Below are 25789 nucleotides of genomic sequence, written 5' to 3' on the forward strand. Positions count from 1 at the left end.
GTGGCATTCGGAAGCTCTAAAACACTCGTCCACATCTCGAAGACTGTTTGGTAAAACTTTAAAAAGCATGATGATTAAAACTGACCTATATTTAAAGTAAAGGCTCTTTTACAAGGGGTACTTTTATATTATTACTAAAATTGGAAAGCTCCCCTTTATTTAGACTAATTTTTTCGGAGAAGGTTAATGAAAATGTAATCAGTTTAAGCCCTTAAACAAAACTCTCAAATCTATAGCAGTTCGTTGTTTATTTTTATTGAAAAAACCTTATTCGTAAATATTTTCATTTGAAAATTATAAATGATGAGTTAAAATTGCTGAAATAAAAACCATATGAAGCTTAAAAATAAAAGAGGAATCATCCTGCAGGGACAACTGGTTAGCCACTGTGGGAGAATCGACACCAAAATAAATCCCAGATGGAGTGCAGATTTAAGTATAAAAATAAAATATAATTCTGGAGGGAAATTTGGGAGAATATTTTTATAATCCTGGGTTGGGGTAGGGGTGTGTGACAATCTGACATCAAAACCACATGTCACAGGGGCGCCTGGGTGGCTCAGTCAGTTAAGCGTCCTACTTCGGGCCAGGTCATGATCTTGAGGTCTGTGAGTTCGAGCCCCGCATTGGGCTCTGTGCTGACAGCTCAGAGCCTGGAGCTGCTTCGGATTCTGTGTCTCCCTCTTTCCCTGCCCCTCCCCTGCTCATGCTCTGTCTCTGTCTCTCTCAAAAATAAATAAACATTAAAAAAATTTTTAAAAAACACGTCATAAAGGAAAAGACTGATGTCTTACTACAGAGAAATAAAAAAATTCTCCATTTAAACCCTGAAACACAAGTGAAAATCCCATGATACTATAAACAAAGTTTTCAAATGACAAAATCAGAATAAAAACATCTCCACTATCAATGGCAGACAAAGGATTAAAGTCCTTCACAGAGCTTTAAAATGGGCAAAGCTCATAAACAGCAATTCATAAAAAAGAAAATACAAGTGTCCAAATACATGAAAAGATGCTCAAAACTGAATATTCATCAAAGAAATGTATGCAAATTACAACAGTAGAAAATAATTTCAGATTGAAATTGATAGTATCCGATGTATTCACATACAGTTGATGGAACATGATCTGGTAAACCTTCTAGAAGGAATTTGAGGCATAGATGTCAAAATAAAGATGTGTGTGCCCTTCTCGTAGGAGTTTATTCCGGGGAAATGAGACAAATGCAGCCACATCTATTAAAAAATAGTCATTTGTGTAGTTTGTAATTAGTGAAAAACTGGAAAATGCTAACTGCTCATTATAAAGAAAAGGTTAAATGAAGTTTGGAGGCTCAAACTACACGTATAATATAAGCTCATTTGCTAAAAAACCCAAACAGCTGTACACGTAAACAGAAGAAGGAGAAAGCCAGAAAGCACACGTAATATGGTGGCGGCAGGCAGTGGGTTAGAAGAGGGGGAGCTCACTCACATCACCTCCACACAATGTCATGAGTGAGTCTGCTTGTTCCTCTACTCTTTCGGTTTTGTCCGAAAATTTCTCCCTAAGATTATGCATTACAAGTTACATGCAGAAAAAGTAAAGCTATTTTGAGAAGAAACATGCCAAGATTATTTTTCTAGCTTAATGTTCTGTTTCTGATCACAGCAGTGCAGGTCATTTTGTGAAAAGCATGCTTATCACGATTACTATAAGTTACTATAAATATTTCCCGCTTTATCCATTAATGTGTTAACTTACCCTAAATCATTGTCTTTCATTACAGTTTTAGTCTGAAAATCTCATAGAATATATATATATATGTGTGTATATGTGTACGTATATATATATGTGTATATATATATATAAGCTTATATATATGTGTGTGTGTGTGTATATATACATATATACGCATATATATATACGTGTATATATACATATATACGCATATATATATACGTGTATATATATATACGTATATATATATGTATTTCTTTTTTTTTTTTTTTTAACGTTTATTTATTTTTGAGACAGGGAGAGACAGCATGAACGGGGGAGGGTCAGAGAGAGAGGGAGACACAGAATCAGAAACAGGCTCCAGGCTCTGAGCTGTCAGCACAGAGCCTGATGCGGGGCTCGAACTCACGGACCGTGAGATCATGACCTGAGCTGAAGTCGGATGCTTAACCGACTGAGCCACCCAGGCGCCCCATATATGTATTTATTTATTTATTTTGAGAGAGGGGGCATGCAGGTGTGCATGTGAGAGAGCAGGCGAAGGGCAGAGAGGGAGAGCGAGAACTCTAAGCAGGCTCTGTGCCACCAGGACAGAGCCAGATATGGGGCTCAAACTCACGAACCGTGAGATCATGACCTGAGCTGAAACTAGGATGCTTAACCAAATGAGCCATCCAGGTGCCCCCTCACGGAATATATTTTTTATTTTTTACTTATTTTATTTATTTTTTATTTTTTTTAAGTTTTTTTTATTTTTTTATTTTTATTTTTTTCCAATATATGAAATTTATTGTCAAATTGGTTTCCATACAACACCCAGTGCTCATCCCAAAAGGTGCCCTCCTCAATACCTATCACCCACCTTCCCCTCCCTCCCACCCCCCATCAACCCTCAGTTTGTTCTCAGTTTTTAAGAGTCTCTTATGCTTTGGCTCTCTCCCACTCTAACCTCTTTTTTTTTTCCTTCCCCTCCCCCATGGGGAATATATTTTTTAACGTTTTTCTAATAATAAATCACTTTGCTATTTTCATATTATATCTGATATGTATCTTTCGAAAATATACTATTGTGTCTTTAAAAAAATACTATATAAATTCTTATGCATATAAAATGCAATACCTTAAATATTTCAAAATAAACCAAAATAAAAATTCCTACATTGTCTCCGATGTAAATTTTAAAAAAGGGAAATAGACTTTGGTCAGACCTTTACTTGGTTGTACCGAAAAGAAACCAATTTGTCAATATCCCCCACAACTTTAAGAAAAACAGTAGGAAGAGATAGGTAAGAGGCCATCCAGGAACTGACTAGGTTTAACGGCTCTAGTGAAATGAACTCACCAAAATGACGCCCAGGCTCCAGAGGTCACAGGACTCGTCGTAGCCATTATGGTTCAAGAGCTCCGGGGCGGCATAGTGCAGGGTGAAGCAGGGTGTCTTGAGAGGCTGGTTATCAGGCGGCTTTAAGCGCGCAAACCCAAAATCGATTACTTTAATTTCCAAATTGTCGTTTTCGTCAGTGAACAATAAATTCTGCAAGATACAAACACGTAAATTAGTCTCCCGTGACAATGTCCTGGGACTTGGTGACACCATGTACATGACGTTGTCTATCTCTATGCTGACACGGGATTTGGACATGGAGAGAGGTCTGATGGAGAGGGTCGGGGAGCTGGACAACAGTGTACTGTTCTTCTCTGGCTTATGCTTGTTTATATTATTTCAATTTTACAATGTCTTATGAAACATTTTTCGATTGCACCACGCCTCTTCCTGTGTCAGAGCCTTTGTCTACATTTTTCGGACGGCGTTTGTCCTCTACCCCCTCCACCAACCTCGGTACCGACCAGGCCCACGTGCCCCTACTGCTTGCTTAGAGATACCGCCCTCACCCCCCCAAACGTGCCACCGCACTCAAGTTAGGACTTTTTCTATTTTCTCCTAGCATATTTGCTTTGCCTTTCTGGCACTTAGCATCTCGGCATTATTAGTCCACTGTCTTCTTCCTCATGAGTCCATAATTCCCTAAGGGCGGGGACTATGTGTCCACCTTATTTATGACTCTATTCCCCAAACCTGCTGCACTCATATAGTAGGTGCTTTGGTAAATATCTGCCCACTGAATGAAGTCATAAATAAAATAGCTGTATCCAGTATAGCTTATTAAAGAAGACACGGTAGGCTGGCTTCCAACTGGCTGGCTCAGTTGGAAGAGTGTGTGACTCTTGACCTTGGGGTCGTGAGTCCAAGCCCCACACTGCATGTAGAGATTGCTTAAATAAATTAAAAAAAACATCAAAAACCTTTAAGAAATAAAAACAAATTAAAGAAGACATGGTAAAGACATACATTACATTTCAGAATATTTTCTCCAAAACAGCTAAGACTTAAACATTTTTTGGATGCTTATGGATATTATTCCTCAATTATGCACACATTGTTCTCTTGAATCCCTCATCTGCCAAGCCTTCTCAGTCACTAAGCTTTTACTGTACTGTTTTCGTGTTTATCACATGTTTAATAAATGCTAACTGTACTAAGGCATGATCATCACTTATTAGTCTATCAAGCTAGTAGCCACGGTAAGCGAATCTGATTATACTGTCTTCAGACACGCTGACGAAACCTGTTATGTCTTTATGTTCATTAAATTATTCCTTGGATCTGGAACATCATTTTTTTTTTCGTTAATATTATTTCCGCTAAAATAAAAGACATTACAAGGGTTCATTCATATAAAGAAGAAAACATCTTCTACACCTTCCACCCAAAAGTTAAAAATGGATAAAGTGGGGGGAAAGAAAAGCAAAACAATTAAAAAGTTTTCTTAAATTTTCTATCCTAGGATGCTTGATCCTGAACGTGTGATGGAATTAAAATGTGGATAAAATGTGGATAAAAACTGAAGCCCAGCTGGGGTTTACACACCATAGCTCCGGGCAAGTCTTTCAGCGAATGACTTGTGGGCTCCTCTGCGGCACAAGCACTGTGATCTGTACAGAGGACCGTGGGGCACACCTGGCCCCCGTCCGCACGGAGCCTGCCAAGTCTTGGGAGGTGGTTTCCGTTTATTCTCTGTGAGGACTTCCTTAACCGCAGTTCTTGAAATGAAGGAGGGGGGCGCTCCCCCTCTCGGCTCTCCCGATGGGGCTGGGTGCGCATGGGCGGGAGTGGCAGGAAGCAGCCGCCTTTCAGCCTCCTCTCAAGCTCCACCCTGAAACTCATCTGATGTCACTGGTCTCTCATCTCTCAGGATGGGGACCGGTTTGAAAAGCACAAATCAGTCCACTAAGAATGTCAGCTAGCTTCTAAGTTTATCTGCTTCTCACCTAGAATTTAGGAGTTTGCCCATGCCGAAAGCAAATGCCACATTAATATTGACCAAAAGATACACCATCAGGTCTTAAAATACGACATCAGTGGGAAAGGGATTACACTTTGGGCCTGGGAGTAACATACTCTGCCATTTAAAAGTCAAAGTCATTTTATTACGAAGACATTAGTACGAAGGCACATTTTCATTTCTCCAGAATCTATGTTGATTTAGGACTATAAATGTACTAGAATGTCCTAACTCATCTGACATGTCTTCATTTCAAAAGGCTACTTGAAAGAAAAGGTTGGTAACAAGAAGAACGAAGCTACAAGTATCTTTGTATCAGTAAGATGGGAAGGCAAATTTAAATTCTGTTGGAAAGGACAGTTGCATCATTTGAGACTCATGGGATGACAGATGGCCGGTTATCAAAGAATAAAACATGTGAAAATGAATTCTATACAGTCATGGAACAGATCTCTTCAATTAAAAAAATTACATGCTTGTTCCTTGTCTATCAAGAAAACATTTAAGTGGTGTGCTTTTGCATTTAAAAATAGATTGCTAATCTCCAATGTACAGAGCACCATACTGTCAGTGGGCGTTCTGTAGGAGAGTGAGAACTCGGAGGAAGGAAGCAGAGGGAGAGCTACCACAGTTGCAAGTTCATGAAACACAGTTCACTTTTGATTCATTACTAGTAATATGGATAACAGTAATAGGAAGTCCAGGGACAGAAGTCTATGTGCTTTAGAATCAGTTGATTATACTTGGATGCACAGAATTCCATTTTTAAAACACCCTCTTCCTACCAATGATCCAAGATACTTAAAAAGGCAAAAACAAAAACAAAAACAAAAAAACCGGTGCTTTTGGAGACATAGTCTTTCGTGGTCTAACACAAAAAACAGACTCCAAATAAATTATTATTTTAAGAGTATTTGAAAATGCTTTATCAACACGTGGTAATTACAAATGAAGTTCTATTTTAAAGAGGAAATATGTATAATTTTGCATATGGTAAGGATGAGTCACTGTTGTCCTTTTATAAATCATTGGGTTTTGTTTTTCAATTTTCGTTATTATTTTGATGATTTCCTAAAAGGGGGGGATTTTCATATTTTTGATACTACAAAGGGACATTCTAGAGTTAGAACCTTCTTTACTAACCTTTTGACAGAAGAAATATATAAAAAGCTGCTACTTTTGCTTTGCTACACAATTCTATAAATACAGTACACGGGCAAAGACATGTAAGGATGGTGTGGCTAATTAAATCAAGACAATTCTTTATGTTTAAGTATTTAGAACAGAATTATATACATTCCTATTCATGAGCTAATCAATTTGATTACAAAAATGAGAAACAAGCTTTCAAAATACATCATTAAAAAAATAAACCTCTAAAATGGTACACATATAGGAGGGATATTATTTTCTGCTACAAAAATTTCCATAGCTATTTTTAGCCCACAACTGTTGCATAAAGTATTTCTTCCATAAAAGGCTCTCACACTTACAAATATAACCTCAAGATGATCTGCTGGCAAAAAAAAAAAAAAAAAAAAAAAAAAAAAAAAAGACAAATTTATTTTTGACTAAAATAGAAAAGAAAAAAAAAATCCCAGAAACAGGATATCTGCAAGTATCTATTTAGCAGGAAGCCCTAAAAAACAAAACAAGAAAAGCCCACACATACTCGGGGGGATATTCGGTAATGAGGCGAGGCTGAGTTACACGAGAGAGCACGTCACTTTATACCTCGGGTTTCAGGTCTCTGTGCACCACGCCGACATCATGCATGTGGCTTACAGCTGAAACGAGCTTCCGCATGATGTAGCTGGCTTCGGTCTCACTGAAGTGCTTCTTTTTCTTAATACGTTCAAACAGCTCTCCCCCGTTCAGAAGTTCCATCACCAGAAATGTGTGAAGCTAGATAAGAAAAAAGATTAACGTGGAGGGCTTTCATGAAGAGAAGTGTATTTATGTATGAAACATTCCTTGACTATTAACTATCACCAATACATTTACAGAATCCCTTGGTAAAATAATCAACAGCAGTCCGTAATATTTTAGAGGAAAGAATCGAAGGGTAATGTGGCTTTTTTAGAATTCTATTTTGGTAATGGAAAATTTCAAGTACTGCAGTGAAATCTTTATATATCCTTTCCTTGACTAATTCTTTCATTTGAATTCCATTCCAACCCTCTTGATCAAGTTTACATAGCTTTCTTTTTAAAGTGTGACCTGGTGCTGATAATAATGTGAAATCGTCTGCTTTAAATAATATAGAAGATTAATGACAGAGAATGGGCAACTGCCCACAGGAGGCCTGACACACACAATGAATAGCAAATTTATCTTTTCAAAAAGGTGTTTCATGATGTCACTTTGAACCTCCTGTCAGACCTCAACAGATTAGTTTCAGGGTTCCTTGTTAATACCCACGGCAAATACCCATAACTCACTGCCTTTTTTTTTTTTTTTTTAAATAATTGCTTTGGATACCAATGGTGTTATCTTAAAGAGTTTAAAAAGTTATTTATTTACTATGCTTTGCACACATGTCCATAAAGAAAATAACTCAGGAGCAACTGAAAAGCAAAGGAACTGTATCAGCTCTCAAATGAACACAAACATGTTGTTTAAAGAAAGATAGCCAATCACCAGATTCAGGTGCTATGCATTACAGAACCAACATCACTTGACAAATATGTTTCTTTTCGAATTAGCAAAATCCTCCCCGAAAGAAAAAGCTTCATAATTATCCTGTACAAACTGGGCGAATTTTAAAAGGTGAACATTTTTAATAACAGAATTGCTTCCAGCCTACCAGAGATCAAGCTAATTTGAGTTTCTACGTATGACAAACCAGGTCAACACTGAAGCTCTGTTACAAACATCTGCCAGTGACTAACAAACAATGGAATGGTTTAAAAGATGGGCTTTAGGGGTGCCTGGGTGGCTCAGTCGGTTAAGTGTCCAACTCTCGATTTGGGCTTAGGTCATGAGCTCATGGTTCGTGGGTTTGAGCCCCGCATTTGGCTCCGCACTGATGGTGTGGAGCCTGCTTGGGATTCTGTCTCCCTCTTTCTCTGCCCCTCCCCTGCTCTCTATCTCTCTCTCTCAAAATAAATGAATAAACATTAAAACATTTTTTTGAAGATAGGTTTTAGAATCAACCCTGGATCTGAATGCTGCTTCTGCTACTTACTTATGACCTTGGGGATGCCACTTAACCTCTGTGACTTTAGGACCCTTGCCAACAGAATGTAGATAACAGTGAGAAAATGTATATGAGACAGTTGACTAACGGCCTTCCAGAGATGTTCGTGTCCTAATCCCCAGAACCTGTGGATGTTACCTGATATGGCAAAGGGATTTTGTGGACGTGATTAAGGATCTTGAGCTGGGAGGACTGTCTAAATTATCCATCAGAGCCAACAGTATGGGATGGGACTATGGAAACAAGAGATTGGAGAGATATACAGAAGGGTCACCAGCCAAGGAAGGTGGACAGTCTCCAGAAGCTAAAAAAGGCCAACAAATGGATTGTCCCTTGGAGCCTCCAGAAGGCACCAGCCCTGCCAACACCCAGACATTATACCAGTGAGACTGATTTTGACCTTCTGATCTCCAGACTGCGAGATTATAAATTGGTAGTGTGTAGGTATGTGGTAATTTGTTACAGCAGCTATAGGAAACGAATACAAATCATCGCACACGAAGTGAACTATATGCTGCACACCCAGAGGCTGAAGACCCACCCTAATCCATTTCACCCCTCCGTCAAAGAGAAGACTGTGTGTACCTGGGGATGATCTAGGCAACTGTGTCACCAACACAGAAAGAAATCACCCCAGGTATCAACAACTGGACAGCAGAATGATTATATATTTGTACTAGTAGATACAGGGTCACATCGTGAGACAACTCACATTCAGTAACTCTTTAATATAAAAATAGCAAACAATAAATTTAACCTGTGGCATAAGTAACAAGGGAGGGATGCAGTTCCTGAGATCTGACATCCGCCAGAACGTAAGAGCTGGGATGGAGCTGGGCCCAAGTGCAAACATCAGAGGGGGGTGTCGAAGGTCATCCACCAGTCCCTTGACTTGTTATGTGAATCATCTTCAGGAGGAGACTGTCCGGGCTCCTTTTAGGCACCTCCAGCGGATGGGGGACTCACTACCTCCACTGCAGTCAGGTGGCCCCATGAGGTGGCCGCAGTAGGAGCACGGAGAGCAGCTCCTCCAAGTCCTCCTCTCAAAGACCTCCCTTTTCTGACTACGAGAGCCAAAGAGAAAGGAGATGACGATGTTATTTTTGGGTGCTCGCTCACCTTCTGGGAGAACCGGGCCATGTTGCTGCCTCCCCTAAGGCAGCAGAGCAGAGTAATTAAAAGCTTGTTCTGCAGTCGGACTGCTTGGGTTCAGAGCCCGGCGTTACCACTTACAAGCTGTGAGATCCTGTCGCTTAACTTCTCAGAGTTTCAGTTTTCCCACCTGGTGGAGTTACCTTATATAAGGACTGAATCGCGCATGTGGAGTCTGGGACGGTACCTGGACCATGTAAGGTATGCAATACTAAAGGGCGGCAGTCACTGTGGCTAAGCTGTATCATTCCAGTGCTCTGGGAACTTTCAGTGTGGTGGAGAACTGGGCCTCGGCCTACCCAGGACATGCTGTTACAGCAGCACAGTGGAGGTGGCCCAGATTTTCCCGACGAGATGCTTATGGCCCTGCTCTGTGACCATGGACAGGGTTCATGACCCTTCTGAGTCTGCTTCTTCTTTGGTAAAGCTAGGGTCAGCTGCATCCAGGACTGGTATCGGCTTTTGTGCTTAGCATGCTGTCTCAAGTAGGACTGTGTCTTCCCCCCCAGTCTCAGGGGGAAATGTGTCAACAATGGAGCAACTATTGTCATGGAGGTTGGCGGTGGAGGGGCTGAGGAGACACGGACTTGACACATTCCTCCCACATCCAGAGGTACATTGCTTCTGCGCGGGGTCCTGTTGCAAAGCAGGACCTGGCCTGTGGTCTGAGTGAATGTGCCATCTGGAGAGGAAAGGGGGTACCCTTGCCCTTCTGCTTCATCTTTGTTCTGAAGCTTGCATTAACTAGGCTTAAACTCTAAATCCTATTCTAGAAGTGAAAAGAGAGTCGAAGGCTGATTGTTAACTGAATACTGAGAAGTCCAGGGATTAAGCTGTGGAGGGCCGCAGTGGATCTGGTGGGAGGCCCAGCAGCTGTGACCCACCCTGCCCTCTGCCCTTCGTCCATGTCACATATGCCTATGACTGAGTGAGAAGAGCAGAAGTGAAAGCGTGCACTGGTTTTGGGGGTGGGTAATAAGTTTCTCTGCCCTCTCTGGTGGCCAGGTCATATCCCATTATCTCTGACTCTGACCCTGGCAGTTGCAACTCAACTGGCAAAAAGACGAACTCTGTGTGAGTCAGTAGGGACAGAAAAATAGTGTGAGATACCTGGTCGTGGAAAACTTCATGCAGCTTCACGATATTGGGGTGTCCTTCACAGAGTTTCAGGGCTGTTATTTCTTTCTGAGTATTGGCCTCCATCCTGCAGGGATGAAAATGATTAGCCTCCACGTACGTACCTTCTTCACCAAGTTTTCATGTCCATATTATCCCAGCCCTAGTTTTGTGTTTATTTACAGCATGTTCAGAATGTAAGTGTTCAAGTATCACAATGAGGTTTCCATGACAGTAATGAATCATACCACCCACCAGAACAAGTAATGCATTATTCCTGAGAAAATGATTACTTCTGAGTCAGAAAAGAGCCCATCATGAAGAAATGGGTGCCTCACTTGCCTGACATTTTGGTAGTAAGAATACACAATCATGGAAGTAATAATGAGTTCCCAAAACAACTAGCTGGCTCCCAAAAGCTGCCAGCAAATTGCTAAGTAATTTCAGAAAAAAAAAAATTCAGATACACAACTATTAGGACTGGCAACAGCTGTCGAAATGAATGGGGCAAGTCTGATAATCACTGCCACGGAAAATGTTCTCACGGTAGACTCGAAAGCCTGTCACGCCATGATTTACGTCCCAAATGGATTACTTTACCAGCAAACATCTATTAGAGTCAGAGGATAATGGATCAGCTAATGAGCTGAATGGCTACACCAGGGTTAAAAAGCTTTACAAGAAACCACTGATTTCAAAATAAAAATCCTAATTTACAGAATTCCTTGACCAGGATGAGTCCATACAAAAGAATGCCAAAGGATGCCAGAAATGGTCCCTACCTTTTGCTGATTATTTTGACTGCGAACGCTTGGTTACTTTTTTTGTGTATGCACTTTCGACATATTGAGAAACTTCCCTCTCCCAGTGGCTTGTCCTTCAGGTCTAGGTCATAGTGTTGATAGAATGGGGAGTCCTGATAAGAAACCAATATCATTTACCTTAAGAGAATACTAGAAACTGAGGCGCCTGGGTGGCTCAGTTGGTTGGGCATCTGACTCTAGATATCGGCTCAGGTCATGGTTTCACGGTTTGGGAGTTTGAGCCCTGCATTGGGCTCTGCACTGACAGCATGGAGCCTGCTTAGGATTCTCTCTCTCTCTCTCTCTCTCTCTCGTTCCCTCTCTTTCTGCCCCTCCCCGATTGTGTGCTCTCTCTCTCTCAAAGTAAATAAAAAGAAACTTAAAAAAAAAAAAAGAAAATACTAGGAACACAGAGGGATAAATAACAGAGTAAAAGAACATTATTATTTCTTTTAATATTTATTTTTGTGTGTAAGAGACAGAGAGAGAGGGCATGAGCAGGGGAGGTGCAGACAGGGAGGGGGACAGAGGATCTGAAGTGGGCTCTGTGCTGACAGAAGCGAGCCCAACACAGGGCTCGAGCGCAAGAACCACGAGATCATGACCTGAGCGGAGTCGATGTTCCAGCGACTGAGCCATCCAGGCACCCCTAAAGACCATTATTAATGTTAATAGATATGCATGGAATATATTTATATGCTTCCAAGATTCAGCTTGCTTTAGATCATTTCTACTTTCATCTGTATAATTTTTTAAGATATATAATTTGCTATCACTGTAAAAAGGAGTTCATTGAAATGGATGTGACTAATTCTCTAGGGCAAACATTGCTATTTCCATTTATTCATTTCTTAAAATTGCACCTTACTCAAATGGGAAGCCTATTAAATTCATTGGCCTTGACAATGTTAATTAGCATTGGTATTTAAATCATAACTGTGTCATTTAATTAAGCACATGTATACCTTCATCATTGCGCTCCTGGCGACACTCGTCACTCCAGGGCGATCAACTCCTGTGTGGAACTGAAGAGGATCTATGACGGCCGCGTTCCGCTTAAACAGAATGGAAGGAGCGACAAAGGAATAGCCCTAAGAAAGAAAAGGAAGAGTAAGGAACAAGGGTTTGCAATTTTCCAGTTTAGCACAGTCCAGATTGTAATAATGTTTTTCACTCTCTGTGAAAAACATTCAAATATGTGTGGAGATGAATCTAATTTTATTTTATTTGCAATCTAAAATGCAAATCAATGGAGATTTCAAATCAATGGAGACACACTTTTCCGAAGGAGATAATGCCATCTTCTGGTAGAATTAAACCAATTCAGAATTAAAGGCAGAAAAACCTTCTGTCCAATTCCACCCCCAATATCTGACTCAGAGATGGAGTTCTTTCGCATTGCTGATGAAAGTTCACTTAGGAACGCAACTAGCTTCTCAAAAAAGGTACAGTTAAGGTATTAAACAAAGTGGCCCAAGAGTTATCATTTTTCAAGCTCAAAAAATAGCAAGTTTCACTACAGCGAGTTTCTAATTTAGCAATTATTTGACTCTGATTAGATTTCCTTAGACTAAAAATTTCAAATGGAGTTTTGGAAAAGAAATAAAAATCAAATGGCAGAACGACGTGCCAGAATGAACCAAAAGTAGTATAATGACAGATGATAAATCTGTTCAAGCTAGAACACTCACTAGTTCAAAGAACATTTTTGAAACATCTACTATGTGCTCAGCCACGTGCTAGATGTTAGTGTCATTAAGGTCCAGAGACACAGCCCAGGTGACCAGATGAAGCCATACTAATGGCATACTTATGGGGGTCCAGAAGTGAATCTCTCATAGCATTTAATAGTCTTTAATGGTTTTAATAGCTTTCTGATACCATTTAATAGCATAAGTCTGAGAAAGACCTTTTTCTCAGTATAAAATCTTCCCTAATTCTTTTTTAGGAGTTGGAAAACAGTTAAGATTTCTCATTGAAGATAAAGAATCAGATAACACTTTTTATGAACTGAAGACAGTTTTATATACTAGAGGTAAAATGAAGTAGTCTTGTATTTTTCTATAAAAGCAACTGAAGAGAAATAAAATTTCAAGTAAAAAAATCAACACTTCTTTACATAAAGAACTTGGAAATGCAAGCTGGTGCAGCCACTCTGAAAAACAGGATGGAGGTTCCTCAAAAAATCTAAAATAGAATTACCCTATGACCCAGCAATTGCACCACTAGGTATTTATCCAAAGGATACAGGTGTGCTATTTCAAAGGGGCACATGCACCCCAATATCTATAGCAGCACTATCGACAACAGCCAAAGTATGGCAAGAGCCCAGATGTCCATCTATGGATGAATGGATAAAGAAGATGTGGTGGATACAGATATATATATAGATATATAGATATAGATACAATGGAGTATTACTCAGCAATCAAAAAGAATGAAATCTTGCCATTTGCAACTACGTGGATGGAACTGGAGGGTATTACGCTAAGTGAAATTAGTCAGAGAAAGACAAAAGTCATATGACTTCACTCATCTGAGGACTTTAAGAGACAAAACAGATGAACATAAGGGAAGGGAAACAAAAATAATATCAAAACAGGGAGGGGGACAAAACAGAAGCAACTCATAAATATGGAGAACAAACTGAGGGTTACAGGAGGGGTTGTGGGAGGGGGATGGGCTAAATGGGTAAGGGGCACTAAGGAATCTACTCCCGAAATCAGTGTTGCACTAGATGCTAACTAATTTGGATGTAAATTTAAAAAAATGAAAAATAAAATGAAAAAAAAAAGAACAAACACATAAGTAATATCTACTATGTCACAGACCATAAGCTTCAGTTAATAATTTGCAACATCTCCATATTTAATCATTTTGAAGAGATTAGAGGATCTTGCTTTTAAGACGCCAAGAACACTTATATGGGAAAATTAATCTTTTCTTTCACAGCACATCCGGCCACCGCACAGGAGCGCCCTCTCTTGGAGATTACCTGAAACAGCCTCTCGGAGCTCTGGGGCAGCGCAGCAGGGGAGTACGTGGGATCCATCTCTGTGAACTCTTCTGCAAAGTTACTCACATCTAATTCATCTCGGATGACCGGCTTAAATGGGGCGGGCACTTTTTTGGCAGCTAGATCGTCCCAATTTATTTTCTGAAACAGAAAAAGAAAATGGGTACAAAGTAGAGACCAGCAGAGTGGAAATATTTTCTGAGACTAACACAGATGGATTAGGGTTTTAATTAGTCAACAGGGAAAGGGCACATCTTTCAAACCAATGATTATAAATATGTTTTTTTCCCAAGCATGAGCACATTTTCTGACTGCAGTTTATTGCTGCATTCAATGCTATGCCTGAATGAGGAGACTGCCTTCCGTCACTGTGGGGTCTGGCCGTATCCTCCGGGGGGCACCAGGATATCCTAATTCACCCATAGGGAAAACAGAAAAATTACTTTTGTCCTGAAGGTGTGAGGCCAGAACAAAATAAAACTGAATGATGACAAAGGGCTTTTCAATGCTCTATGAATATGAATGCTGACTCTAATATTCCTATTTTCTAGAGACAAAGTTAGGTAGCTTTCTTCCTAGACCTGCTTTTCCTCCTGGTCATCTGGACAGACTAGAAAATAAACTCACTATAAGTCATGCACTTGTTTACGTCTGTAAGTTTAAATGATCCTATCATACTGATATAATCACCCTTTTCTCATTTAAGTCTGTATCCTAGCTTTTTAAATACTGCTTCTTGTCTCCCCCATGGGATAATCCGAGCCCCCTCTCCCCCCATGCCAGACACTTGTTGTCTGATAAATAGAGCCAACTCTGTGCTCTATTTTCTTTGTGCTCCTTCTGTCACTTAAAACAACCTGAGATAATACTTATTGAATCAAATCCCACAGCTATTCTATTAACATATTTCTTCAAATCTAAGATGTCCTCATTCATAGTGAGATATGCCATGATTTCATGTACCATGAAGAAAGAAAAGGCATTATGAAGTAGAATGGTTAAGCTGTCCATTGTAAGACGCATTCTGATTTCAGAGACAGTGGATGACGTTCAGGAAGTTTAATCAACTAACGAAAAAATGTTTTTATTATGCCCTCTTGTGGAGGCAATGGAGAAAAAAAATCATTAGATTACAGATCTTCAAGTTTTTCAGCTAGCGTGGGCTTTAGAGACCAATTAGCTCATCTCCTTTAGACCCAGATGGAAACTGAAGCCTGGAAGTAAGAACTAACCTTCTCACTTAAACATTAGCTCATGGAAGGGTCAGTCTCTTGATTTTCTCGTTAGCGCTCTGTCCTCCGTGTGGCTGTAATGTTTTCCATTACAAGCATATGATTTGTGCTTGGTTATTTATACATACATTAAGAGAAACTTCTAGAGGAAAGGGGTAATTTAAAGAAATATATTGTTAGCAGGAGAATGTTTAGTATGTAAAAAATTGATTGCTGTTACATTCCTCTCCACGTCCTCTCCATTTAGGTCTTTACAAGTTGGACTCCGGTCTTTCCTAAAGAGTCCTTGTCATTTAAAAAGCAAAGCCATTAAAGAACCTAAAATTACTATTTCAAGCTATAGAAAAATTTCCGTAATATGAAAGACATACTGTAATATTCACAAATATAGTGAACTGTAGTGAAAAAGATCCTATGAAAATATGATGGGGGTATTTTGCTTGAGCACTTTCTTGAATTTTACATTGTTAAATTTTGAGCCACATTTCTCAACAAGGTATTTGAAATAGTTTGTTCAACTATTAATCTTTGTAAGCCATGCTGATTTATGAAATGTACACACTGAGAAGTTAATTTTATTCTAAATGTATTTCTGTTACTGAACTTCTGTAAGATGTGCGGTAACATATTTTTAAACGGGTTACAACTGAGAGACTGGTGCTCTTTTTTTGAGTATAGAAATACAGAGAGGGGGGGTCAGTTGGTTAAGCGTCCAACTCTTGATTTTGACTCAGGTCATGATCCCAGGGTTGTGGAATCAAACCCCCTGTCGCACTCTGTGCTGAGCATGGAACCTCTGGAATTTTCTCTCTCTCTCTCTGCCCCTCCCCACCACTCGTGCTCTGTCTCTCTCTCTAAAACAAAATTTAAAAATACGTCACACATAAAAAAGATAAGAAATACAGAGAGGTAATTCTTATTCTCAACCATCACTTGTTTTTCTAGATTTAAAAAACAATAGACAACACAGAGGTTACTCTAGGGCAGTTTTCCTTTGTTATGTTAGGCGTTTTCGTTTGCTCTGGTGATAATACTGTAAAAGCTCAGTTTGCAGAATAAAAATAAAACCCGGATGGTCCCTTTAGACCATAAACATTTAAGTCATGCTTACTGAGGTGATGAAATTTTTTAAAAGTCCTAAGTTCAGGGTTTTAAAAACTGAGGTCATGGTATCCTGGGTTGACTACTCAGACTTAAATAGCTAGCCAACTCAGCCAATTTAATTCTTTTCCCCCAGTTATCTAAAATTTTGGAGTTCTTTTGTTCATTTTACTAAAGTGAGCAAACTAAGTTAAGCAGATGTATTGGTGCTCTGTAGAATGGTCTCATTAGGTTTCTTCAGAATAAGCAATAAGTAAGTAAATAAATAAATAAATAAATAAATAAATCTATGTTACAGATACGTAACTGAGAAATAGGTACATTTTAAATTTTCTGTGATTGCTCCCGAGAAAAGGAGAAAGCATGAAATCACTGTCTAAAGGGCAAAACACACTGGTGGGAATGGCTCATGAACTGAGAGAAAAGTAAAAAATAAAAGCTCCTTCAGTCCATATGCCTAAATTTCAAGATCATAAATAGAAACCAATACTCAAAACTCGAACCAATAAGCATATGGAAGACTGAACGCCATTATGGTCCTCCCCACTCTCACTTCATTTAGGCAGAAAAAGACCATTTAGGTGTCTCTAAGTAGAATTCTTTTTTTTTTTTAAATGTTAACTTATTTTGAGAGAGTGAGAGTGAAAGCGGGGGAGGGGCAGAGAGAGAGGGAGACAGAAGCTCCCAAGCAGGCTCTGTGCTGACAGCAGAGAGCCTGATGTGGGTCTCGAATTCACAAATTGTGAGATCATGTCCTGAGTCAAAGTCAGACGCTTAACTGACTGAGCCACCCAGATGCCCCTCCAAGGAGAATTCTGATCCTAGGATTCCTACAGGGTCCCTGCTATTTAAAAAAAAAAAGGTACAGTGTATGTGAAGACAGGGAGCAAATGTCTCCAAAAGGGGCCATGTTCACTCATTTCATGAAGAATGCCAAGCACCCTGTAAATAGCAGGCCATATAAAACCATCTGTTCAATAAATTTCACCTGAAAAAAGAGATGTTCTTTGATTTCATCCGCATCACGTGGACCACATCCCAATCTTTTCTTGGGATCTTTCATCAAAAGACGCTGAATCAGGTCTTTAGCTAAAGCACTCATTTCTTGAGGATATGGAGGCTCGCTTTTTAATATTCTCCTGTTGACAGATAAAACTTGCTATTAAAACAACCAGAGGATGAAGTTATAGTGACGATATTCTTAGCAAGACAAGTACTGTGCCACACACTCTGAAACTAAACTATATGTGAAAAGCAGAGCAAAAGTATTTAAAATGAGATGCCACGAAATCGAATTTCCGAAACTAAGCAGAGACGAAAAGCGTTGGATCATTTTTTCAGTGTAAGTCGCTCTTAATGGGGAACCACCACCCCAAATATTTAATTGGGGAAAAAAATGAAGGCTTGGGACAGGTTAGACCTTGACTCGACTCTCTGATGAAAGATTTCCCAATGGAAACAACTCCTAATAAACTCAGAGAAGTCAATCCAGCACTCAGCTCCAACCATCATACCCTTCTCTCTTCCCCTTCCCTGTGTGCTGGGGAACAGCTGGGCCCGGCAGGAATGGGGAGGGAAGGCAGGCCAACGCAGGTAGGGTCACAGCCACTGGGGCATGGCTCCACTCTTAATATCTGAAAACGAGCACCAGACCTGGGGCTTTTCATGGGATGAGATCACCTGCTTCATTATCTCCCACTATAAAACAGTCAGGTAAACCCTATAAGGAACTCAAAGGTAAAGTCTACTGTTTACTATGGAAGGTGAAACATTAAGATAATCAAGTTTCTTGATGAAATATTTGAATTTATGCTAAGGTCATGGAAGAAATCAATCCAATCCAAATGTACCTCTGCCTCTGTGAAAGGGCAGATGAATAATGAGAAAGAATAATGAAAGGGACAGATTGAAATTAAGAAGCTTAACACGGTATACACGGAGATAGTTATTCCTTTATTCGGGTTTGTAAAAAGATTCCCTGTTGGGCATTAAAATATTAATAACCGTTATGGAACAAAACCAGGTAACACATTTGTAACAGACAGCACAGTGTGGTTAAGCACACGGACTCTGGAGCCGGACCGAATTCAAACTCTGGCTTGCTGCTAACTGGCTGTGCGACTCTGAGAGTTAATGAACCTCTTCACACCACGGTCTCCTTAACCTAAAATGGGTATTATGATGCTTAAGTGAGCGAAGACAGTGCTTAGTGCTGCACCGGGAACATTGCAAGCGCTTGACCTGTGTGCCCCTGGCTCCCTTCAGCTACACCAACCACAGAGAAAACCACAGCCAGTAGCCACTGAGAATCAGTGAAATGACAGTGGAACTGTAAGTTTTCACTAGAAATTCTAGCCATCTTGTTCATTTCAAAGCTAATCCCGCTTCTGGCACTCCATCCTGGGGATGCAAAAAAACCCGGACAGAACAAGGGAAAAAAAAGAAGTACACTTTTTCTCTTTAGGGTTCTTTAGTGTTCCCCCAGGGCTCGCTGCTCGTCAGGGTTTTCTGCATTGGACAGAATCCTCTCCTGGGACCAGGCACAGGCGTCTCTGAGAGACACTGGCAGCCCGGTTTCTGAGGGAAAGCTAAGCAGAGACTTTTCCATTTTCCCCACCTTTCATGTGCTTTTAGCAGGCAGGGACTTTTTGTGTGAAATAGATACCCTGTTGCTGACATTCACTTTGGCTGAGAAATAAGCACTTTGGCGGACGTCGTCGGAAGGTACTGATTCTGTAGGTCCATACACTTGAGTCATCGGCATTTGCTGGAAGTCTACTCTGTACAGGCACTTAGGGAAAGCAACGGTCATGCCAACCCTGGCGGTTCATCCACAAAAGGAGGGGCATCGAGAGAACAGGGAGCACCCGGAAACAGGGATGGACCCACTGAGATGCCAAGCTGGGAAGAGGGGCGGGAGACTCCGCGTACAACTTGGGGCGGAGGTCTGGGCACGCAGACAGCATTGGTGGGCGACCGACGGCTGCAGCAGGTGCCACACGCAAGGAACTAGAGCGTGACATTGGAGTGAGGCAGGGAGCACATCAGGAAGAGACGGAGTGGAAATCTGAAGGGGTTTCTCAGAGCAGTACTGACGAGGGGACGAGAGGGACCACCAGTGGTGGCCCCAAAGCTTCCCTTTTTCCTGGCTGCAGCGAACATGGCCAGAAGCAGCCGGAGGAGGTCGGGCAGGCGATGGTGAGCTCGCACCCCAGCTCGCAGGAGTGAAAGCAGGGGCCACGCAGGAGGTAGCACAGCAGGACCGCTTCTTGGGCTCCTTGTTGTCTTGGTAAACGGAGTGGCACGGGGCTTCCTCAGTGCGTGGAGAGGTTCTGAAGCCTAATCCCGCGGAGAACCGTAGGGCCAGGAAGAGGACCAGAAATGGAGGTGCGCTGGTCAGGAGAAAGAGCCCCCAGCAGGCTTAAATCTCTTCTCCAGGGGAAGATGATCTCTTCTTCTGCTTCCTTGAAACGTACGGGGCCGAGACGCATGTGAAATGACAGCTGTGCCTGGTTACCGCGAAGTCACCCCTGAGATGTGTGAGCAGACAGGACTATTTAAAACTCAGAGAACACAAGTTTCTGGGTGTTGTCTCTTACCCCAAGGGTGTCCTTGGAAGGGGGGAGCGGTGGAAGCTGTGCACAGAGGAGTAGAACAATGCAGTCCCGTGGTGGCCTTCCCATGTGGGAGTCACCCATCCACCTGTTCCCATCACTAATGGCTGAGTGTGCCCTCTGTGGGCTGGCCAGCCAGGCCTGGTCACTGCAAGGACCCCTGATGAAGAGGTGCTTGATGCTGTCATGCTGATACCCATGTTTCCTGATCTGTATCTCAGGAAGCTAAGTAAAACTGGTGCCAGATTACAGCCTATTGTGACCTGTGAGTATGAATGTCAGTCTGAAGCTCAGACCAGCGCAGTTACGCAGAATGCGCACTGCAGAAAGGGGGACGCAGATGGAGGATGCTCATGGACCTTTAGCCGTGACAATACTAGAACATCCTGCAACAAGGGCAGGGAGACATTTCTCAGGTGTTGTTGCCACTTGACCTCTTCGAATGTTCTAGATTTCTGAATTGGTAATGACCCAGAACTCTTTCTTTTTAGCTCCAAAGGGAATCTGGGAAACTTGAGAAATGAACTGTAATGGGGTGGGGCCCAAACAAATCTTTTTTTTTTAATCAATTAATCTATTTTTTATACATTAAAAAAAGTTTTTATTTATTTATTTTGAGAGAGACACAGAGAGAGAGCAGGGGAGGGGTAAAGAGAGAATCCCAACTAGGGTGCACTGCCAGTGCAGAGCCCTATGCAGGGCTTCAACTCATGAACTGTGAGATCATGACCTGAACCAAAACCAAGAGTCAGACACTTAACCAACTGAGCCGCCCAGGAGCACTGAGCCCAAATAAATCTTAGAGCTCTCTGGAAAATCAGAACAGGCTCTGAGTTGACATGTCACGTTAAACATTTCTTGTGTTTGTTATCATTTAATCCATACAATAATCCTATCAATAGGCAGCCACTATTATCCCTGTTCTAAAGGTAAGGAAAGATTCCTTTCAAATCAAGACATATACACACAAAATTTTAACTTGATATTCCAGAACATAGATGCTCCTAATATTTTTTTTTGCAAGCAGCAGCAAATAACAGAGCTAAGAAAATTTTGAAAAATAAAATAATTGGGAAAGATCTGCTTAGCCACATGTTAAAATGTATTATGAAACAAGATTGTAAAAGTGAGGTGCTAGCAAAGTAAATCAACAGCCAAATCACATGAACAGAAGAGACAACTTGAAAAACATCCAGACATATACACAAACTTACATTGTTTTTGAAAAGGGACCAGCCAACATGGGAAATGCCACATTGTTTGACAAATGTGCTGGGGAAACCAGCTATTTGGGAAATAAACGAAGCAAGACTTTGCCCCATACCACAACCTGAAATGAATTCCAAATGGATTAGGAATTACATGAAAAAAGAAAAATCAAATAAAATTAAAATCAATAATATAAAAATGAATATAAAATTTCTTTCTATTCATGAATGTTAAGTTTCTGAGAACCTCTGTGGTGAAAGAAATTCACATCTGATTAGCTTAAGAATGTACGGATTGGGGGGCCTGGGTGGCTCAGTAGGTTGGGCATCCAACTCTTGATTTCAGCTAAGGTCTTGATCCCAGGGTCATGGGATCAAGCCCCACATTGGGCTCCATGCTGAGTGTGAAGCCTGCTTAAGATCCTCCCTCTCTCTCTCTCTCTCTCTTCTCTACCCCTCTCCCCACCTCATACACACACACACACACACACACTCTCTCTCTCTCTAAAATTAAAAAAAACAAATGTATGAACTAAAGAGTACTAACATCGAGATTAAAATTAAAACTATGATGGGGAGCAAGATGGGCAGATGGGTAGATATAGAACAAGCAAGGATGGTAAAATAGTCATGGCAGCATCATGGCAGCGTGTAGGCAGGTTTCCGCTGTGACAGGTATTCGAACATTTTCATATAAAATGTGGTGGAAAAAGTGAGCTCATGAAAGTGTGCACGTGTTTCTTATGATCACAACAATATAACAATACGGAACTGTCTCAACACTGGTGTTAGTACAGTGGGCAATGCTCACCTGTCACCCCACTGAGGTCTTTGCTCAAGTGTCACCTTATCAGAGCAGCCTTCTGGAACCATCCGAACAAAAATACCTATTTCCCCACCTTATTCATCCCTCTCCTTTCTTTTCTTTTCCTCCATGGCATTTAAAGACTATTTGTATTTATTGATTGGTTACTCTGATCTCTCCCAGCTAAAATGTAAGCTTTCAGGGAGGAGAGATTCGTTTTAAAGGCAATTTTGTTCAGTGCTTTTTTCCTGGGGCCTAGAACACTGCTTAGCATATAGCAAGTCCTCAACATAGATTTCCTGAATAAATTATTTTCCATTTACGATACCTTGCTCACTCAGGATCTTTCTTCCTTAGTTGCAACAGATGCCTGCAGATAACATCTTTGTTTTTTCACCAATAGCATATGCCTTCTCTTGGGGTGATGCTATTTGTCCTCCATTTCAAAGTTCACAATCTTTCCTATTTTGTGACTTAACATTGTTGATTCTCCCTTGCTGGTTCCCATGTGGTCCCAGAATTACTGGACTACTTATATATGACTGCCTGAGTTAGGAAGTTTTCAGTAAACTTCATTTACTCTAACTAGATAAGAATATTATGGTGCGTCTACTCAATGGTATATTATGCAGTCATTGCAAAATTATGTGTACAAAGAGTTTGTATACATGAGAATGTGTATAACTTTAAGCAAAACTGGAAAATATGAAGTTATATTTCTAGTATAAGTACAACATTATACAGATGTAAAAGACTAAAAGGAAATATATCAAGATATTGGCACTGCTGGTCTCTGGGTGTTATTACAGTTTTCCCTTATGTACATTTTAAACTATAGTGAACGTTACTTTTAGAACAGGAACAACAGAATGAACTTGATTTATAAGATCACAGACCCACGGAGACCAGCACAAGCCTGGCATGGGGGCTGGGAAGTCTTGAACCCTCTGTGGGTATTTCCCACTGCCCAAAAGGCCTTCTTTTCTGCCTTCAGCCTCTGCAAGCCTCTGGGTCCTCCTGGCCCAGCCCATGCGGTCTCTCTGTCATGAATGCTTCCCTGACACTCTCAGTCCCCAAGGGTCCATGCCGCCTTTGTATTTCCATGGCAGTCATCTCACCACTCCAATACTTCCCCAAACTCCTGCTATTATGAATTGTCATCCTTTTATTCACATCTTCCTGAACAGTATACAAGTTTTCTTAGGACAAGAACGTTGCCTCTGTATTTCTCCTCTGCCTTAGGAGGTAAAAATTACTCAGCAAATATTCCAGAGATGAATGAAATCAATCACCCTGTTGTCTGGGCCACTACTTCCCAATCCCTTACCTGAAATAAGCATTCAGCTCTAGGAAAGAAAACAGCAGCACAGAACCAAGTGTGAGCCATGGGACAGCATGAAGCAACTTTCCAGGAGTCATCTTGTACTTGACCCCAGTCCCAGCGCCCAGTTGCTCTGGGTTCTTAGGCAAGACAAGCCTCAGTTTCCTTGTCTGTAAAACAGCACATGCAGCTACCTGTTTTCCAAGGCTGTAAGGATTCCAGGAAATGCTATGTGGGACTTCTCGGCACAGAGGCTGGCACGCGGCTGTGCCCCGGGGAGCCTCCCCCTCTGTGGGGCTACTCCAGGACTGTTCCTGCTCTCAGACACTGGCTGCCAGAGGGGACACTTCCCTTTGGCTGTTACCAAATCCTTCCTTGATCCACCTACCCTGTCTTTCTTTAGACATTGCCAGTAAGAATAATAAAATGAGATTCTTTACCAACTCCTGCAAAATCTGGGACTCTACTCAAAATCTCAGCCAGTAATCCCTGGGAGCCCCCAGGGCATGTCTTAAGTGAGCTATAAATACTCTTCTTCACTCTCACATAAAGCATCTCCTTTCCTTCTCTTGCCTCACAAGCCACCTGAGGGGTGCTCACTCCTGCCATGGCTTCTGGTGCAGAAGAGAGAACATTTCTGTTCCCCGTGAGGTTTGAGGACGTAAAGATGTATGCACGATCTTGTAAAGATTTTGGTAAGAGAGCTTTCTTTTTCTTTTCAATGTCTAGCATCTTCTCCCTAAAAGTGATGCACACGACCTAGACTTGCCTCCCCCCCCCCCCCCCCCCCCCCCCGCCCCAGGGCCAAGGCCTCTGAGGACCGAGCTGATCTGCCTGGGCTCCTCCTCCTTGCATTCTCGTGCACTTAGTGGGTCTACCAGACGGCTTTATCAGACATGCCTGAATGTGTCTTAATCACGGGGTGGGTGCAGATTTAGGCTAAAGCTGGGACCCCACTACACTGACTCTGGTTTTTGTTGGCAGGCCTCATCCCATCCCTGTCCCTCTTCCTTTCTCTCTTTTCTGTGACCAGGATGATAATCAAGAAGCTTTTACTTCACCCACTCCATTATCTCTGCTGGAGCACCTTTCCTTAATCGGCAGGATGAAAGGGATGCGAGAAGGTGGAGAACCACACCTTGGTGATGTAGGACCAAGCGGCTGCAAGGGACAGTAAACTAAAAGCAGTATTTCAAGTCAAGAACAGAGTGAAATGCAAAGAATTTCAAAGAGATTGCTAAAGGGAAAAGAGCCAAGGTCAGAGCAAAGAGCCAGTACAGAGCCAAGAGTTATCACCCAAAAGGTTTGAGGCCCCTCCCGGGAGGCGCTGGAGAACCATGAGCACCTAAGGAACAGTAAGATTACTCCAGAAACTGAACCAAATGAGTCACAAAGGCAGAAGGCCACCTCCACAGCCTCTCCCAGTACGGATGAGGCTGACCTTTCAGACTTCAGGTGGATGGGACCAGTGGAGAGCTGACTGGGTGGTAATGAGAGGTGGTGATAAGTACCTCCACAGAGCCTCGCCGGGAACAACCCAAGGCCAGGTCTCAGGGGGAGCACTGACAGACTACAATAACCATTCTAATAGCGCCTCTGGCGGGTCCTTCCCACAGTTGGAAGGATTCTTCCTATGTTCTGTTCAGGGCTCTAAGCCCTCCAGTACCCTAGAGAGTGAGTGCTTCAGAGGACGAGTTCATGATACAGCAGGATTCAACTCTATCCCCACACACCATGCAAGGGCAGCAGGAGTAAGCCGAGCTGAAGGACGATGTAAGGCAGCTAAGACAGAAAGCTGAGGGCAGGGTCATGTCCATCCCGTTCCTCTCCCAGCTGCAGCCTCCCAGCACCGGACTCTGCCCTCCAGCTGCTGCAATTGTGTCACGGAGAAGAACATGTAGATGAATCGCTATTGGGACACACGTCATCGGATTGGGGGGGGGGGTGGGAACTAGTCAAAACCACCTCAAGAAACACAGATGCTGCTACTGGGTACAAAAATACAGAAAATGAGGAAGAGAAGAAAAAAATGAGCAGCACACTGGGAATCAAGAAGCCTTTATAAAATACGCTGATAAAGGATTTTATCATGAAAATGTGAGAGAGACACGGAAGCCATGGGGGAAAAAATGATCTCTTAAAACAGGGAAAGAAATA

At 41.6% G+C, this 25789-nt stretch overlaps 1 protein-coding gene across 8 annotated transcripts in view; it reads right to left on the reverse strand.

The window, feature by feature from the left end:
* RPS6KA5 (ribosomal protein S6 kinase A5) overlaps nucleotides 1-25789 on the reverse strand; it is a 182093-nt gene that overhangs the window by 17025 nt on the left and 139279 nt on the right. For all 8 annotated transcript variants that reach the window (XM_042990377.1, XM_042990376.1, XM_015543383.2 and 5 more), the window contains 7 exons: nucleotides 17673-17823; nucleotides 14331-14492; nucleotides 12301-12426; nucleotides 11315-11448; nucleotides 10527-10620; nucleotides 6800-6970; nucleotides 3064-3255 (listed from right to left, as the gene is read on the reverse strand). In XM_042990377.1, the coding sequence (XP_042846311.1) occupies nucleotides 3064-3255; nucleotides 6800-6970; nucleotides 10527-10620; nucleotides 11315-11448; nucleotides 12301-12426; nucleotides 14331-14492; nucleotides 17673-17823 (1030 nt within the window). The remainder of the gene's footprint in view (nucleotides 1-3063; nucleotides 3256-6799; nucleotides 6971-10526; nucleotides 10621-11314; nucleotides 11449-12300; nucleotides 12427-14330; nucleotides 14493-17672; nucleotides 17824-25789) is intronic.

The sequence above is a fragment of the Panthera tigris genome, chromosome B3 (assembly GCF_018350195.1).
Source record: "Panthera tigris isolate Pti1 chromosome B3, P.tigris_Pti1_mat1.1, whole genome shotgun sequence".
In the NCBI taxonomy this organism is placed as follows: domain Eukaryota; kingdom Metazoa; phylum Chordata; class Mammalia; order Carnivora; family Felidae; genus Panthera; species Panthera tigris.